Source organism: Crinia signifera, chromosome 5 (assembly GCF_055691185.1).
Source record: "Crinia signifera chromosome 5, ASM5569118v1, whole genome shotgun sequence".
Classification (NCBI taxonomy): Eukaryota; Metazoa; Chordata; class Amphibia; order Anura; family Myobatrachidae; genus Crinia; species Crinia signifera.
Window position 1 is genome coordinate 241927426 of NC_139221.1, and position 12880 is coordinate 241940305.

Sequence of the window (12880 nt, forward strand, 5' to 3'; positions counted from 1 at the left end):
AAATTATATTCCCAGTCTACCCCCCCCCCCCCCCCCGGAGTGGCCGGGAGGGTCCCAAAAATCGGGTCCCCTCTCTGCCCCCCAGAAAGGTGGGTAATCCTCCCGGATTCCCGGGGACCCTCGCTCCGCCCCCCGATCGCGCATGCTCCCTACTCGCAGCGGTGGTTAAATAGTGCAATCCGTGGGTCTCCGAGGAGGGGGCACGGCTAAAATGGCATAATCACATACTTTTAGCCCCACCCCCTTCACGGAGATCGGCAAATCGTGTTATTTTCCATCACGGGCCGGGGCTTAATGATGTCACGCTCAAGCCCCACCCCCAAAGTACTGCTGAAAGTCTCCTCTCTGGGCTTCTCCCAGAGATTAGACTACAAAAGTCAGCAACCCTGAGATATAAGCCTGACCCTTACACAACTCTGCAACTGAGACAGGCTGATTGAGGCTGGAGCTGACATCACGGATCCTCCTTTAAACCGGTGAGTCAAGGTGCATACAATATGGGTTTATGATCTGATTTCTGTTGCTATTTGGGCTCACGCATGTGCAATGCACAATTATTTGAAAATCGATCAAAATCTCTGATCAGCTCTTAACTCTAAATCAGGCCCTAGTTAGGAAAATCTGCTGCTAATTGGCATGTGCAGCAGCTCCATGCTACCGTTTATGCTGCATGTAGTGGATGCCGGCCAGGTTGTGGGGAAGGTGGGTTTCTGAGTAACTGGACGCTCCTCCACGTTTGTTTAGGCTAGTGATATGACCAGCTTTCATAAGGATTCATCCAATCAAGATTTTTTTGCAAGATTGCAAGTTTCTGAGGAGCAGATGTATTAAGCCTAGTGAAGAGATAAAGTGGAAGGTGATAAGGCACCAGCCAATCAGCTGTGTTTGAAACCTTACAGTTGGGAGTTGATTGGCTGGTACGTTATCACATACAACTTTATTTCTTCACCAGGCTTAATACATCTGCCCCTGAGTTTTTTCAAGAACCACTCGTATTTTCATTTGTGTTGTTTAAAAGAAAGTGGGTACCTTGCCTAACAGCTGAAAAGTGTTCAGTAAGTGAGAAAGTGGAAAGAAATTAATGAGCGACAGGTGCTATAAAGTGTTATTTAACTATTATGCAAACAACCATTCCTGTGGAGTATATACAAGACTTAACTTTTTTCCCTATAGGTCTGATGGGAGTGAAACCCACTTGTTATGCTTTACATCCCATTTTACAAATTGGAATTGAGCTGTGCTTGTAAAACTCAAAGTGCGTGACGTGCAGTGTGCAATCATCCACTTTGTACTAATGTACCACTAGATAAATATACATGTGCTAAGTGTATTTCTCAGACAACTGAAAATCTGCATGGTTGGGTTTCAGAGAAAATGAGGTATGTTTACAATAAGAGAGTTCGCATTATTACAGTGAAGAAATGTTTAGACTGTATTGGATTCAGTCTATTAAGTAGTTCAGGCTATTGAGCAATATTTGCAAAAAAAACTATTTCTGCCTAAAAACGTATGGAGGCAAACACAGAAATGTTATTAATAATTCAGTACTAGAGTATACAGTTTTATACTTGTGCGGAACCAAACCAGGATTTTTCGCACATAGCAGATGCAATAAAAGGTCTTTAACATTATTTATCAAAAATAGTTAATCTGTAATGATTCTGTTATATGATTGGGATCTCTCAAGGGGAAGAACGATCACCTGATTTCTGTTCCTTTCATAATTATTAATTAATGGTCACAAATTGTGTAATAAGCAATAAGTAACTTTGTTAGGTCAACTTCAGAACACAAAAACCCTTTCAATTCAGAATTCACATTTTGCCCTTTTATGATTTTAGACTACTGTGAGGTAAAATGTATTTCAACACCACACACACTGTTTATAGTTATATCCTAAGTTTATTTATATTGGTCTAAATCATTCAAATGACAAAGAGAAAGGCAGTAAAAACCCTAAAAATATTTAAATGACAGATGTGAATACAGGCAATTGTTACAAATGAAAGTATTATTCACTTTATATAACCATTTACAATCCAGTTTCCACTTCATGCAGGAACCAATTGCATGAAATGAGTGCTGTTTTATACCTGTAGCAAAATATAGCAAGGTTATGGAGCTGAGCCATGTTTATCTACAGTATTAACCCTTTTCAATCTTAAACAAAGTTTGCAACATATGATTATTCAACCCAGCATTGAGAAACCCAGTGTGTGATTATTTGTTACGTAGATTAGACGTAACAGAGTCAGGACTTTTTAACACAGTTAGTTAATATCCCTGGGCAATTCAAACCTGATTACATCTGTGGCTCAAAAATGACTCCAGCAGGCACTCACATCCTTATGTAACATACCTCAACTCTCTATACACATTTTTATTTACTGTTTTCAGAGGATGAATTAGACCAGGCATGTCCATACTGTGGCCCTCCAGCTGTTGTGAAACTACACATCCCAGCATTCCTTGCCATAGTCTTAGCATTCCCTAATAGAGGGCCGTAGTTTGGAAATGCCTGAATTAAACTTTCTAAAGTATTCATCTCTTTCCTTTTTTTTAATAAGTAAAGATTCAATTATGCATGCTGTATTACAGTATGTGTAATGGTTAGCATTACTGCCCCACAGCACACAGGTCATGGGATCGATTCCCACCATGGCCCTGTGTGGAGTTTGTAAATTCTCCCCGTGTTTTAGTGGGTTTCCTCTGGGTACTCCAGTTTCCTCCCACATTCCAAAAATATACTGGTAGGTTAATTGGCTCCCAACAAAATTAACCCTAGAATGTCTGTGTGCGTGTACATGTGGCAGGGAATATAGATTGTAAGCTTCACTGGGGCAGGGACTGAATGTTCAAATATTTTCTGTAAAGCGCTGCAGAATGTGAGTGCACTTTATAAATAACTGTTAATCAATAATACATTTATATATTATGTTAATATGGACCCCCAAATATCTTGTCTCTTGGTAGTGAAAGGTTGGCGGCAATGGCTGCGGCGAGGTTAAATCTTTGCCTCATGTCTGCGCCAGGTTTTGCAGCTGCAGAGAGCTGACAGCATAGGGCTGTTTCACACACATGTATGTATATATATATATATATATATATACACACATATACACACACACACACGTACATATATATATATATATATATATACACATAGTTTTCAGAGCTCTCACGTTAGACAGACACTGATTACATAATTATTTGTAAATAAATTTCACCTTTTTCTGCTGTTATATACAAGTCTTCACTCTCCTACTTCACCTAAAGTATCCTATTTGTCTACTAATTTTTTTTTTTTAGTAGTTACACTATATTCCATACATCTGTAAAGTGATTACATACAAATCTATTGGCCATTTGGGCAAGCTACTGAATGTTTTAACCCAAGATGCACAGAGGTTTGACTATATAAATTCAATTAATATTTCATCAAGCCAGCTCATTAATGTGTATTTTACCCGTAGGCACAATTTACTTACAGCAAATACTTAAAAAAACTATTTAAGAGCTCTGCTTGTCTGTTCCATGTTTGCCAGGCCTCAGAAAAGTGTCTGAGATTGCATGGTAAAAGCCTCTTATGCTAATTATAAAATATATTTCCATAATTGTATTAAACTAGATGGGATATTATCTGATAATTACTACATTAGGATTTGTTCTGACACACAAACTCACAGTTATTATTATAAATTGTGCTATAAAAAAAAAAGTGAATGATGGAAGAGGGATTTGAGGATTAGGAAAGGGAAATATTTTAAAAAAATAAATAAAGGCAGGTAAATTGAATATCAAACGGTAGGTGTAATGGTGGCTTTCCATGTAGTATACTGATGCAATGGTTCCTAAATGAGGTCCTGAAGGCATCAGAACAGACAATGCTTAAAGGTGCGTACACAATGGCCGATATGCCGTTTTCTACCCTACATATAATTTCAAATTATGTTCATTTGTCACACATGCTGGCTATTGTAGTACTTGTGCTGGCATTTTAAAATGCAGCAAAATTGACACATTGGGCGGTATTCAATGAGAATACCTGCGAGGTGCAGCGAATCCTTTTTAGGATTCGCTGCACATTCGCCACGTTCCGGAGCCTCGCTGGCTCTGGTATTCAACGAGTCAGGGGCTCACTGCCCCTGACTGGCGAATTTGTGCTCCTGCGGCGATGCCGCAGGGAGCCTGAGGACGGTGGCAGGCAGAGAGATGGAAGTCTCTCTGCCTGCCCCAGAACGTTTGTGGGGGGAGGTGGGCTCCCCGGGTGCCAGGCGTGCCAGCAGGGGACCGTATATTCACTATACCCGATCGTAACGATCGGGTGCAGTGAATATATGAATATGTAATGAGCGGCTCGGCTCCGGCGCCCCCTGCTGGCTGCTGTGTAAAAAAAAAAATACATATATTTTTTTAAATTAAACATATATTCATGTGCTTACAGCACATGAATAAAAGTAGCATGCCCCTCCTCAGAATAAAATTCCTGATTTTTTTACACCAAATGTAAAAAACAAAACACTTTATTTTAAAAGTTCACATTCCACTTCACCATAAAAAGATAGCGATTGCTACTCGGTGAATCATGGCGAAAAAAACCTTCAAATGTATTCGCCATGTGGTCATTGAATAGGGTGATTCACCATTTTAGTCAGAAATTCGCCAAACAGCACAAATTCGCCATAAAAACATGGCGAATCAGGCTCATTGAATACCGCCCACTGTGTATGACATATGTGCATGTCCTATACACAGTTTGCCAATTTTGCTGCAAATTGCATTTTAAAATGCCGGAACAAGTACTACAATAGCCCGAATGTGTGACATATGAATAGGCATTAGCATTATATAGGAGTATACTTCTTTGTAACACAGAGTGAAAATCTAAATAACTTTTTTTGCAACATAGTATGTTAATCCAAAATATAGTACAACTTATGTAGGGTACACACCAGGACGACCACCGTCGTTCACGACCGATAGACGACCATGGAACGATTTCCCTTGGACTTCCCGGGAGCTCCCAGGCAGTCCCCAGCAAACGATTAGCAAAAATTGTGTTTTTTTGCGGAACGATCTAGATCCGATCCCGATGCGCCCGCGATGGTCGTTAAGACGGTCGGATCGCTGGTTTTTGTTTTTTTTGCAAGAACACATGCGACCGTCGTCAGATGGGCCTTTGAAATTTGAATGACGGGGCTGGACTAGCAGAGGGGGGAGGACTAGCAGAGGGGGATAGGAATAGCAGCAGCCATTTTAAACCAGTGTATTTCTGCTTTGTTACTAGTGAGGCTTGGTTTATACCTGCTGAACGCTGGACATAGCTATTTACACATTACTTTGTTTTGCCTGCCATTACAAAGTGTCTTTTAACCCTGCACTATGGAGAATGCAGTGATGGGTAGTCACCAGCAACAGTACCTGCTCTATTATGCAGTTTTGAAGCTCAGGCGTCAGAGAGCCCAGCGCAGGAGAGAAAGATCATGCTGGACAAAGCAGTGGCTACTTCAGCGTCAGACTCGTTCGCACATGCCACTGCTCAGGGACATCAGGGAGAATAACCCAGACGATTTTCGTAACTTCTTGAGGATGGATGATGCCACATTCCAGGAATTGCTGCGTCTGGTGACTCCCCACATCGAGAAGCAGGATACCAAGTATCGCATGGCTATCCCTGCTGAGGAACGGCTGGTGGTGACCCTGAGGTTTCTGGCGACAGGACGGTCTCTTGCTGACCTAAAGTTTGGATCCCTCATCTCCCCGCAAGCTTTGGGCCTCATCATCCCGGAGACCTGCAAAGCCATTGTGAAGGTGCTGCAGTACCAGTATTGCAAGGTAAGATGAAATATACACTGTACACTTTATTGTGCAAACAAAATATTTTTATTTATAATTTAGGCCTAGGACAGAAACAGGTTTTTTAGGCCTTTCATGGTTAAAACATGTAAAATAGTAAATAGATTGTGTCAACACAAATATATTATAATACCATATATAAAAGATATTGTACAAAAACACACACTATATATAAAGATTTAAGTATGTATGACCCAGTTTAAACTTTCCCACTAAGTACGGGCTACTGTGTGGCAGAGGATGTCTGCCGCAGATAAGTAAAGGCTGCGGCCCACATAGCGCATGGCGCAGATGCAATGGTCCCGGCCCCATTGATGTGCGCCATACGCCATGTGAGCAGTGGCCATCACATACCTGCAGCTGAGACCATGTCTGCCGCACAGTACCCCATACTATTGGCAAAGACAAAAGGGTAATAAATGGAGTTTGCTCTCCAGATTGAGGAGAATCCTGTTCTCCCTCTGGTAATGCAGGTACAGGTAGCAGCATATAAAAAGAAAAAAAAGACACTCTGGTAACTTCTGAAACAGGCCCTTACAACAGTAGGGATAAGGTACTGTGTGGCAGAGGATGTCTGCTGCAGATATGTAAAGGCTGCGGCCCACATGGCGCATGGCGCAGATGCAATGGCCCCGGCCCCATTGATGTGCGCCATACGCCATGTGAGCAGTGGCCATCACATACCTGCAGCTGAGACCATGTCTGCCGCACAGTACCCCATACTATTGGCAAAGACAAAAGGGCAATAAATGGAGTTTGCTATCCAGATTGAGGAGAATTCTGTTCTCCCTCTGGTAATGCAGGTACAGGTAGCAGCATATAAATAAACAAAAAAAACACACTCTGGTAACTTCTGGAACATGCCCTTACAACAGTAGGGATAGGTACTGTGCGGCAGAGGATGTCTGCTGCAGATATGTAAAGGCTGCGGCCCACATGGCGCATGGCGCAGATGCAATGGTCCCGGCCCCATTGATGTGCGCCATACGCCATGTGAGCAGTGGCCATCACATACCTGCAGCTGAGACCATGTCTGCCGCACAGTACCCCATACTATTGGCAAAGACAAAAGGACAATAAATGGAGTTTGCTATCCAGATTGAGGAGAATCCTGTTCTCCCTCTGGTAATGCAGGTACAGGTAGCAGCATATAAATAAACAAAAATACACACTGTGGCCCTTGTGTGGCAGAGGATGTCTGCTGCAGATATGTAAAGGCTGCGGCCCACATGGCGCATGGCGCAGATGCAATGGTCCCGGCCCCATTGATGTGCGCCATACGCCATGTGAGCAGTGGCCATCACATACCTGCAGCTGAGACCATGTCGATGGTAAATGATAAAGTAGCCTATTTTTTAAGACAGATCCTCAAAAACAGGACACTCTGGATCTTCTATCAGTAAAGAACTGTAGAATTGACGGTACTTGGGGGGTTGAGAAGGCTGTGTAGGTGTTGACTGGGTATGTGTTGGAATTGTGCTCGACTGGCCTGCTACGGTGGCAGGCGGAGTAGGCACTGGTGATTCTAATGACAGTGGTGTGTCTGGTGCACTACCAATGCCAACTATTTTAGTGCCACTGTTGAGATACCCTAAACTGCCATTATACACCAACTCCATGCATAACTTTTCAAAAGTAAGTTGCTGGTCAGGAGCCATGTTGCGAACACACTCTGCCACATAAGTGAAGTAGTTGTCATGTTTGTCCGGGTTTCTTTGCAGGACTTGATGTGCCCGCATCATAAATTCTTCATGTGCCGCTGCTTCTCCTTTTTTTCCTTTGCCACGCATTTTTTTGGCACGGGGGAGTGGTGGAGTGGGTTCCAGGGTGGGTGGCGGAGTGCGTGCCGGAGTAGGAACTTCGTTCGATGTACATGCATTCTCAGATAGGACAGATAGGTCTGGGGTTGCAGGTGGGTAGTCACCAAGCTGTAAAAAAATTGAACATGTTTACTAATCAATTCTATTTACTTCTAATTTCAGTTCCCTACCAGCGTGAATGAATGGAAAGTCATCGCAGAGGAGTTTGAACAGCGATGGAACTTCCCAAATTGCGGTGGAGCCATTGATGGCAAACATGTCCGCATAGCCCAGCCTATCAATAGTGGTTCCTACTATTTTAATTACAAGGGCTATTTTAGCATTGTACTAATGGCTGTTGTTAATGCGAACTATGAGTTTATCTTCCTGGATGTAGGAAGGAATGGCCGTGCATCGGATGGTGGCACTTTCAAGGACACAAAGTTCTACGAAAGGCTCATAGCGAACACCCTTCACTTGCCGTCTGTCCAGGAAACTAAACAGGGGCTTAACTTTGTTTTTGTGGCTGACGAGGCTTTTGGCCTGCACGAGCATGTCATGAAGCCATATGCGCAAAGGGGGTTGAACCATGACAAAAGGATCTTTAACTACAGGCTATCCAGGGCACGGCGTGTTGTGGAAAATGCTTTTGGCATCCTGGCAAGCCGGTTTCGCATTTTCCACACTGCCATTAACCTGAGGGTGGACAAAATTGACTGGGTTGTCACGGCGTGCTGTGTCCTGCACAATTTGCTCCGCAGAAAAGCCACACAGCAAAGGGCTACAGGCACAGCACTCCAAGAAGACCAAGAACTGCCAGAGGAGGTAGTGCAGATATCCTCCTTGCAAACCCCAACACAACGCTACACAGGGAGTGCACGAGCCAAACAGGTGAGGGAAGAGTACATGGCCTACTTTAATGGGGAGGGCGCTGTGGATTGGCAGGAGGAATCAATTAGATAGCCAAAAAAATAGACTCACCGATGCAGACTGCGAATTCTCCTCCTCCTCCTGCGCCGTGACTTCTTGGTTTTCATGTTCTACCATAAGGACTACTCCTGTCCTCATCGACTCCTGGCTGAGGGTGAATGTCAACCGGTCATAGTACCAGAGCGATGTTTGATACATCTCGTCGACTCCAGCACCAGACTTCTTTGCAGCCTCCATCTTCTTGTGTTCCTTTAAGAACACCGTGCGCATATTCTGGATGCGTTTCCTCACCCATTCAACATTGGCCTCTGGATGAAATGGAAGACTGTAGCGTGCCAACTCCTCCAAGGCTTGGTTTCTTTTCATTTTGTTTGAATACTCCTTGGATTTGGTTCTCCACAGGCATTCGTGTGTACGATATTTTTCAATAAACCCTTCCAAAAACTCTTGTTCCTTTGCGTTGGACATTGGGACTGTAAAAAGATAAAACCATTTTAGTTGTTTGTTTTGTTTCATATTTAAATTTTTATAGTTATAGTTATACCCATGTTTTGTTTCATATTTAAATTTTTATAGTTACACCAGTTACCTAGTTCTTATGTTTTAAGTATTTAAAATGTTAATAAACTTTTATGAAAACCACTATACATTTTATTGTGCAGATTGCTATTCACACACACAGGTGAATGGGGCCTAGCAGAGAGGAGTGCATGGAATACTGCAATGGTGGACAATGGTTTATGTATATATATCTATATATACACAAACACACACACACACAGGTGAATGGGGCCTAGCAGAAAGGAGTGCATGGAATACTGCAATGGTGGACAATGGTTTATGTATATATATCTATATATACACAAACACACACACACAGGTGAATGGGGCCTAGCAGAGAGGAGTGCATGGAATACTGCAATGGTGGACAATGGTTTATGTATATATATCTATATATACACAAACACACACACACAGGTGAATGGGGCCTAGCAGAGAGGAGTGCTTGGAATACTGCAATGGTGGACACTGGTTATATGTATACACACACACATGGGGCCCACCCAAAAAAAACAGTGACATGGTCGGGTGCACGGTTGCCAAACCAGTGCTTTATACACACTATATACATTGGTGGCAACAGTGGGCATGCATAGAAGAGCATTGGGAGTGCAAACATACCAGGTTGTTGTTCTGGGAGATGAGACAAGAAGGAGAGTCCAACTGCTGCGCCAGCGCTGTTTGCTATGTGGAAAAACATGGCGCCGGGGGAGTGTTTAGGAAATGCCACTCAAATAGGCTGGATCAAACGACGGACGCACCGACGGACGGACGACGGAGGCGGCAAAAAACACTCACGATCTGCATACGATTGACGGTCGGTCGGCCTGGGATTGACGGATCCTACCTGCAGCACGTAGGACCAAAGATGCGACCAAACGAGCGGCGTGAACGCGCATTGGATCGGAATCGGATCAAATAAATGGCAAAAACACACGATAGTACACACAATCTGCATACAACCGGTCGGAATCGGATCTAAATTGACAGAATCGTGCCCTAGTCGTCCTGGTGTGTACCTAGCATTAGTTGATACGTTTTGAGAGTTCTTTAAAGGAATAGTAACTTCATTATTTGCTGAGCATTATGGCATATACCATTGTGTAAATTATTTTAGTGGCAGAGTTTCTGATCAGGACAGACCCTGCAATGCATAGCAACAGGGTTTCTGGTTAGAGAAATGACACACACAAAACCCCACAAAGCTATCCTCCCTTCAGCTTACAGTTGGCATGTTGCATGACGAGACAAAAGCAGAAGTGGAGTTGTGCATACAACCTGAGCACATTACTCTGTATTATTTTTATGAACTACTCTCTGCACCTTGTTTATGAATTATAGATATAAGGTATATACAGGTTGAGTATCCCTTATCCATAGTTTTCAGAATGTAATATATATATATATATATATATATATATATATATATATATATATATATATATATATATATATTTTTTTTGGTTACTAGTTTGACCTATGATTTGGATATCTGCTTAGTGACCCCCTGATCTGTGTGGGAATTTAGCAGAATATATGACGGGCTTTTAAAATAAGTGACAGAGTATAAGGCGCCAGCTGGATTACTTATCTACTATAAGCTTAGGCTTCTAATTATAAGATAATTGTTACCATATACTTTTTCACATTGACACATTTTAATATGTTTCAAGAACTCTGGAGATACATAGTTTAAAGCATACTAAATAAAAAAAATTATGTTTTACAGCCACAGACAGGCAATTATATTATATTGGTATAGTGTGCCCCCACAAGGGGTCCTTTCTTTTTGCCTTGTGGAAACATAGTACCTTCTGACTCCAGGGAGCACCACTGACGCACAATTAGGTGATACACTGATTAAATCTGCAATAGGTATATGTAATTGTCAGTAACTACCAATAAAATACTATAACTTTTTTTTTTCTACTTATACTTGTGCGGGGTGCCCAACCCCCATACTGTTTAATGAAGCAAAATACCTGAAAGTAGTCCCGTTGTTAGTTTTCAGGAGAACTTATACTTTTTATAAGACGATTCTAATTGTATAGCCTGATAAAAAAACATTAGGACCAAATGTGAAAAATAGAAGTAGTTTTATAGCCTGATGTTCTATTAGGATTTCTAATAGGATACAGCCAGTAGGGTTTAATTTATGTGTTTATCATGCAGTGATATAATTGCCAAAAAAGGGATGATCGAAAGCTAGGATAGTAGATGGGCCCGCTTTTATTGCTTTATAAATTCTGTTTAAATTAGAGCCCCACCACCTGGTTTTCCATATCCAATGGGGGCCTGTCATGACTTATTCATGGCTGGCCCCAACATTGGATTGCTTTTTGGTAAGATGGTCTCTCACAAGACACAGTTTTAGCGTCGCTCAGGCTGGGCTGATCCCACTGCTATTTAACGCCCTCTTTTCTCACCCCCTGTACAGGGTGTTTTTAGTTCCCGACTTGCCTATATCTTACTTTCCAGATTCCACCTTCTTCCATCATCATTTTCCAGACCCATCAAAAGCCATTACTGTTAGTAGACTTTTTGGTGCTTTGTGCCAGAAAGAGCATTGACGCATAGCCTTAGAGAAGTTCTAAATATTTGAAAAAAGCTCAGTTGTACCACATAAGTCTTGCATGGAGCCTACTGTGTAACCTGAGATAAACACCTAATGTATTTGCCTCAGGATAGATGCACAAGGCTCAGTTGTACCACATAAGTCTTGCATGGAGCCTACTGTGTAACCTGAGATAAACACCTAATGTATTTGCCTCAGGATAGATGCACAAGGCTCAGTTGTACCACATAAGTCTTGCATGGAGCCTACTGTGTAACCTGAGATAAACACCTAATGTATTTGCCTCAGGATAGATGCACAAGGCCTAAATCCCCTGCCAGACCACATGTAGGAGACCCAACCAGCCAGCTCCATCAGCTACTCTTGTGGGTTCAAGAAGGTGTGGTTGTCTGTTTGGGCTGGTCTGGGGGTGTTCCACACCCTAGACTTGAAACCCTAGAATGTTAGAGAACTGGGGACATGCCCTATTTGAAGTTACCGGGACATCGTGGTTAAGCCAGTCAATTTGGCCAAAAGTATGCAACATAATTCAATTTAATGGTAACATTTATTGAAAAATCTTTTTAAAATGAGTAATGATTGACTAGTGCAACAATTTTTTTTTCACTGTGTGTGGCTCTACAGGTCTGAACTAGGTAACACCAGTCATTACATGTTGCTAGGTTGTGCAGTCTAGGGTCCTGTTCCTATATATCTTATAATGTGTATTTATTGCATACCCGAGTGTATGAGACACCCTCAACCCAGAGTGGCACCCCGCCGACCTTCCCCTGATGGTTTTAATTAGGCTCCATGGCATTCTCTGACTGCACATTGAATGTGGCACTAATAGAAGAGACCTGCATACATTTATATAGTATGTGTAGGGATAATGGGTTCTGGTAACAGAGAGACTGTCTGCAAAATGTGTAAACTGTTGTAGAACTTTACTTGCACACTTTGGACCATACTTCTCAACTGTCCCGCTATTCATGGGAATGTCCAGTTTTTTTAGGGACGTTCCCGCGTCCCTCCTGTAGCCGGCAGTGTCCTGCGGTGGGATAGGGGCAGTCTGGAGTCCGTCCTGTCACCCCCTGTCACTATCTCCCTAGCACAGCGCAGCATCTATTCTGCAGCCTTAGGCGCGCAAGGAGTCCCACATCCACCAAGGAGAAATTTG

The 12880-nt window shown here is 42.5% G+C and overlaps 2 protein-coding genes across 2 annotated transcripts in view; both read right to left on the bottom strand.

Annotated features, from left to right (window-relative positions):
- Positions 1-12880, bottom strand: part of LOC146080965 (ubiquitin-conjugating enzyme E2 E2) — a 236220-nt gene that overhangs the window by 9868 nt on the left and 213472 nt on the right. The gene's annotated exons all lie outside the window — the stretch shown is intronic.
- Positions 6515-10388, bottom strand: LOC146080964 (uncharacterized). The gene is made up of 2 exons (XM_083188742.1): positions 8637-10388; positions 6515-7784 (listed from the first exon to the last, which is right to left on the bottom strand). The coding sequence occupies exons 1-2, from the start codon at positions 9099-9101 to the stop codon at positions 7212-7214; spliced, it is 1038 nt and encodes a 345-aa protein (XP_083044868.1). The 5' UTR covers positions 9102-10388; the 3' UTR covers positions 6515-7211.

Excerpts from the sequence above, each read along its gene's own strand:
- LOC146080964 (XM_083188742.1), bottom strand. The coding sequence starts at position 9,101 with ATGAAACAAAACAAACAACTAAAATGGTTTTATCTTTTTACAGTCCCA. Across the intron at positions 7,785-8,636 it reads AGAATTCGCAGTCTGCATCG|CTTGGTGACTACCCACCTGC; the intron begins GTGAGTCTATTT and ends ATTTTTTTACAG.